This window comes from Gossypium raimondii, chromosome 4, assembly GCF_025698545.1.
Source record: "Gossypium raimondii isolate GPD5lz chromosome 4, ASM2569854v1, whole genome shotgun sequence".
Taxonomy (NCBI): domain Eukaryota; kingdom Viridiplantae; phylum Streptophyta; class Magnoliopsida; order Malvales; family Malvaceae; genus Gossypium; species Gossypium raimondii.
Window position 1 is genome coordinate 24,696,828 of NC_068568.1, and position 5,006 is coordinate 24,701,833.

At 33.6% G+C, this 5,006-nt stretch overlaps 1 protein-coding gene across 1 annotated transcript; it reads left to right on the forward strand.

Annotated features, from left to right (window-relative positions):
* Window positions 1–1,941: 1,941 nt before the first annotated feature.
* LOC105766598 (E3 ubiquitin-protein ligase PUB24) lies at window positions 1,942–3,344 on the forward strand. Its single transcript, XM_012586114.2, has one exon. It carries the CDS (start codon window positions 2,029–2,031, stop codon window positions 3,250–3,252), a length of 1,224 nt encoding a protein of 407 aa, XP_012441568.1. The 5' UTR covers window positions 1,942–2,028; the 3' UTR covers window positions 3,253–3,344.
* The last annotated feature ends 1,662 nt before the right edge of the window (window positions 3,345–5,006 follow it).

Genomic DNA, 5,006 nt, shown 5'->3' on the forward strand with positions numbered 1-5,006 from the left:
CATAAGTTGAGTTTGAATAGGTTAAATTGATATGTTTTGGTGCCAAGTAGTGGCATATTGGATTTACTGATTTGAATTGGTTAAAATGTAATGTTTAATATGAGTTTGGATTGGTTTTGTGTAGGTACAAGTGTGCAAATATGCACCAGATGTGTAAATAGTTTGTTTGTATGGAAATAGGTACTAGATGGCCTTAGGGTGCCAAAAACAGAGTCTATGTCATGACATCAAGCGATGGTTGTTGCGACGAGAATGGATTTCAGGCCATGGCATGATATGGAACCTTCGTCGTTACAATGACACAAGTCAATATGCCATGTCACGACGTTGACAAGAAATTTTGAAAATGTTGCAAATTGGTCATTGTTCGATTCTAGGTTAACTTTAGAGCATGTGTTGGCTCTTATAAGACTCGAGAAAGGTTGTATACTATTATTATGGTTTAAAATGTTAATGTATGCTTGTATTATGTTGTTAATTGAACATTAAATGTTTGTAGTTACTCTGATAATGGATGTGACATCTCGTAGCTCGAACCTGGCAATCGGATCGGATGAGGGTGTTGCACACCATTTTACTAAATTTTAACTTAAAACGCAACGTTGAACTAACTAGCTTAACAACTTTCTTTCCTATTGCTAATTCAAGCCATAACATGTTCATCTTTCTAATGTAAAACCACATATCCAAATCAAAGAATTCACAATTCAAGGTGCTACTATTTTGCTTAGTTGTATCATGAATGTCCATCCAAGTTTGACATGTGATCAATAATTATATTTCAATTTTTTTGCAAAAGAAAGAAAGAAAGAAAGAAAACCAGAGAAAAAAGAATTAACCAGAAAATGGGGGTTCAGTTTTTATTTTCATAATAGCTGGGGTTAAATGCTCAATTATTTGGGTTTAGAAAATTAAATTATTTCATAGAATGAATGAGTTTTTCATAATAGTTGGGTTAAAAATTTAACTCACATGTATAGAGTTCAGAAGGTTGAAAAAATTTGAGAAAGAGAGAAATGAGAAATAGAGAACAAAAAGGAATGGAGATATGTTTTTTAATTTTTTTTTTTTTTTTGGGTAATTCGGGTTCATCCATATGAACCAAACGTGAGAATTTTTTTTTTCTTCACTTATGACTGAAAAAATGGTGTTTGGAGTACTAGTTTTTCATCCATGGAAGATAACGAAGAAAAAACTCACTTACGATTGGAAAAAAGTAGCAATTCAGGTTCATATGCATAGATTTGAATACCAAGATGGAGAAGAAACCCATAATTTTTCTAATTTTTTGGTTAATTTTTTTAAGTATTTTATATATTATATAGTTTGTAGTTTTTAAATTTAATTTATATCTATTTTGGATTTTTATATATTTATTTCTATTTTTATTAAATTTTAAAATATATAATTAATAAAATAAAATTTATATATTTTATTAAAATGCCACATGGCATTATTTGATTAGCTAACACATTTTTATCATTTATTAACCATTTGAACTAAAAATCATAACAAAATAATATTTTAGATATCAAATTAGATTAAAAAATTTTAAATACCAGTATAATAGAATAAATATAAGATTAAATTGTGAATTAAGCCTAAAATAAATCAATTGAATTATTTTACGGTGGTTAATGTTAATTACTAATGTATATACAAGTAACTTGATGTGATAATGAAAATTATGAAACGTACACAAATAAATTTTCATTATTATACAATTATGGATTATATATTTCATACGAAAAACCATAAACTGCCGTCATATTAAACTTTTCTTGGTTGACCAATCAACTCTCTCGAATTAATGCATGAGAATCCAATTGATGGAGTAATCGACGACCAAATCCAATTATTTCAAAATTCCTTTCTATTTTAGTCAATAAATTAAGCCGCTTTCTTTTACTCCTCAAAACCTCCCCTTCCACTTGTGTTCTTCAAAACAAACCTACAATTTTCAGCTTCTTAATTTCTCCTGGATTAACACTGCTCTTTCCATTTTGATTTTTCTTTTCATATATTTTCATGGATGGTATTGAAGTTCCCAAGTATTTCCTCTGCCCTATATCTCTGCAAATTATGAAAGACCCAGTGACAGCCACAACCGGCATCACGTATGATCGAGAGAGCATTGAGCAATGGCTACTTACATGCAAAAACACAAGCTGTCCAGTCACCCAGCAGCCTTTGCCTCCAGAATCTGATTTAGCGCCTAACCATACGCTCCGCCGTTTGATCCAATCCTGGTGCACCGAGAACGCGTCGCTTGGCGTTGATCGGATTCCAACCCCTAAACCTTCCCTTGATAAATCTCATTTCTTTAAACTCATCAAACAGCTTCAACAACCTGGTTCCAATATCAAAGCCCTGCAAGAGCTGGATTTCTTGGCGGCCAAAAATAAAAGAAACCGGACGTTCATGGTGGAAACCGGGGTGCCTAAAGCTCTGTTATCGTTCATCGTAAATTGTTTCGAGGAAATCTCTGTTCAGGGCCTTGCAGAAGCCCTAAGGGTACTTGTTTTCATTCGAATTCCATTGGCAGAAGCAAAGATTTTTCTTCAAGAATATAATGATCAGATAATCAAATCCTTGATTTGGGTATTGGGATGTGAATTCAAACCCCAAGTTATGGTAAAATCCCACGCCGTTTTAGCATTGAAAACGATGATTCAAGCAGCAAGCTCCGGTTTACTTGAAAGATTAGAACCGCCTTTCTTTGAGATGATCACCGGAGTTTTGAAACAAACCACCACCGTCTCTCAGCAGGGAATGAACGCAGCTTTGCATGCGCTATTAATTGCTTGTCCTTGGGGAAGAAATCGGTTAATGATGGTTGAATCAGGTGCCGTTTCGGCGCTTATCGATCTTGAATTGGGATCACCGGAGAAGAGAACCACCGAGCTTATTCTGGGAATACTTTTCCACCTATGTTGTTGTGCAGATGGGAGAGCTGAGTTCCTTAGCCATAAAGGCGGTCTCGCCGTCGTGACAAAGAGGATTATGAAGGTGTCCCCGACGGCTGATGACCGAGCCGTGTTCATCCTTTCGTTGATAAGCAAATTCGTGGCCACAAATTCGGTTCTTGAAGAAATGGTGGAAGTTGGAACCGTAACAAAGCTTTGCATGATGCTGCAAGTTGACAGTACTGCACCATACTTGAAAGAAAAAGCTACGGGAATCCTTAGATCACACACTGATGAGTGGCGCAAGTTCCCTTGCATCGACAAAACATTTCACAAGGTATATTAATTGAATGTGTATTTATTTTTAATATATATATACACTTTTACATGTTGAAACACCTCAGTTTGATGAACTCCCAACTCGTTGTCTTAAGTTTAGTTGGAAGAGAGAACGGAACAGTAAGTTAACATCTTGCATATCGACAAAGTAAAGAATAGTGCAAAGTAACAAGAGAAAAAAGCAATATTTATTAACCCAGACGCAGTTCACATGACTAATTTTACTTTGTTGAGTTTTGCTTAGTTAATTATTTATCTAACAAATTTTCTGTATTATCTATTGATTTAAACCTATTTTATTCTGTAGCTTGATAATGAATTTAATTATTATAATTACTCATCCGACATATTTTCACATACAAATATGAAAATTCTCTCTAATAAAATTTATAAAGAGTGTTAAATAAAATTGTCACTAAAAGCACAAAATTGCTATCGAAATAGACATTCAAAAAATTTGTATTTTGCAAATCAACAATTACTGCTACCTATTTATAGACTTCTTCAAAACCTCGGTTAAAAATATTTTTGAATTATGAATTTTCACTTAAATTATTTTCTATAATTATCCAATAAATTTCTTTATCAGCATGTTTTCTAACAATGTCAAATACTTCGATCAAATTAAGGATAAAGCTCTTAAAAAACACAAATTTTTCTCTTCCTTTACGTAAGTCATTCGAATGAATTAAGAGTCTTCACATGAATCTAGTTTTCATTACCACGAATCACTTACCCATTTGTTGCATAAAAAAACATTTTATACAAGACCAACAATCTCGCAACCTTTGACTGTCCCAATTAAATGTTTAAAATGTGGTTCTAACATGAGATGGAACATGAAAATGGAACATATAGGCAAAGTTCCTAGCGATCTCTCTTTTTGGCAACATGATAAATCCTTGCAACAACTATTAGCTTTCGATCCAAACAAGTTAAATATCAACAGAACAAGAACATGTCTCCCTTAAGTGGTAGAACACGTGTTAGAAAAATCCTGGTTTGAAAATCATTTTCTTACACAGTGGAAATTTAAAATTTTGAAAACGATCCGGTTTGTGATATTTATAACAATGAATTCGTACATGTGTTTTCGGCTTAGTAGACGTTCGTAGTACCCAACTTTCATCCAAACGATCTTCTCCACTTTTCTCGTATCACGAACTGTTTCGAGTGTGGGTTTGAACCAATTCAATTGAAATGCATAACTAGAAAAAGTTTTCTCTCCTTTTAGGGTGAAATGAAAATTCTCTCTTTTTAATAGAAATCGATAGAATTGTTATTCCGAAAAAATTTATGTAATAGTCGAGAATAAATTCTCTCTACTTTTTGAAAGAATAACAATCTCTCAAAGTTGTGTTCATAGCTCTACTGGTGCCATCTATTTATAGGAAGAGAATATATGACCCTTGTTGAGTTGTAGTGGTTTATTTAAATAGAAAAACAACATCCTATTTAGAATAGGACTAGGGTGAACGACACACCCTAGTATTCCTTCTAAGGTTGTCATCCCTTTCATGTCCATGAGGGGTTTTGGGCCTCTCTCACATCGGATCCAATGATCGGTGCCATCTATTTATAGAAAGAAAAAGTAGAACCCTTGTTGAATTGTAAAGTTTATATCAAATAGAAAAAACAACTTCCTAGTCCAACTAGGAGAGGGAGAGGAGCTCATACGGCGTGCTTCCCCTCATATGTATTACGATGGGATTCGGGCCTCTCATTGTATTAGGCCCAATTATATTACTGTCTAGACTTTTA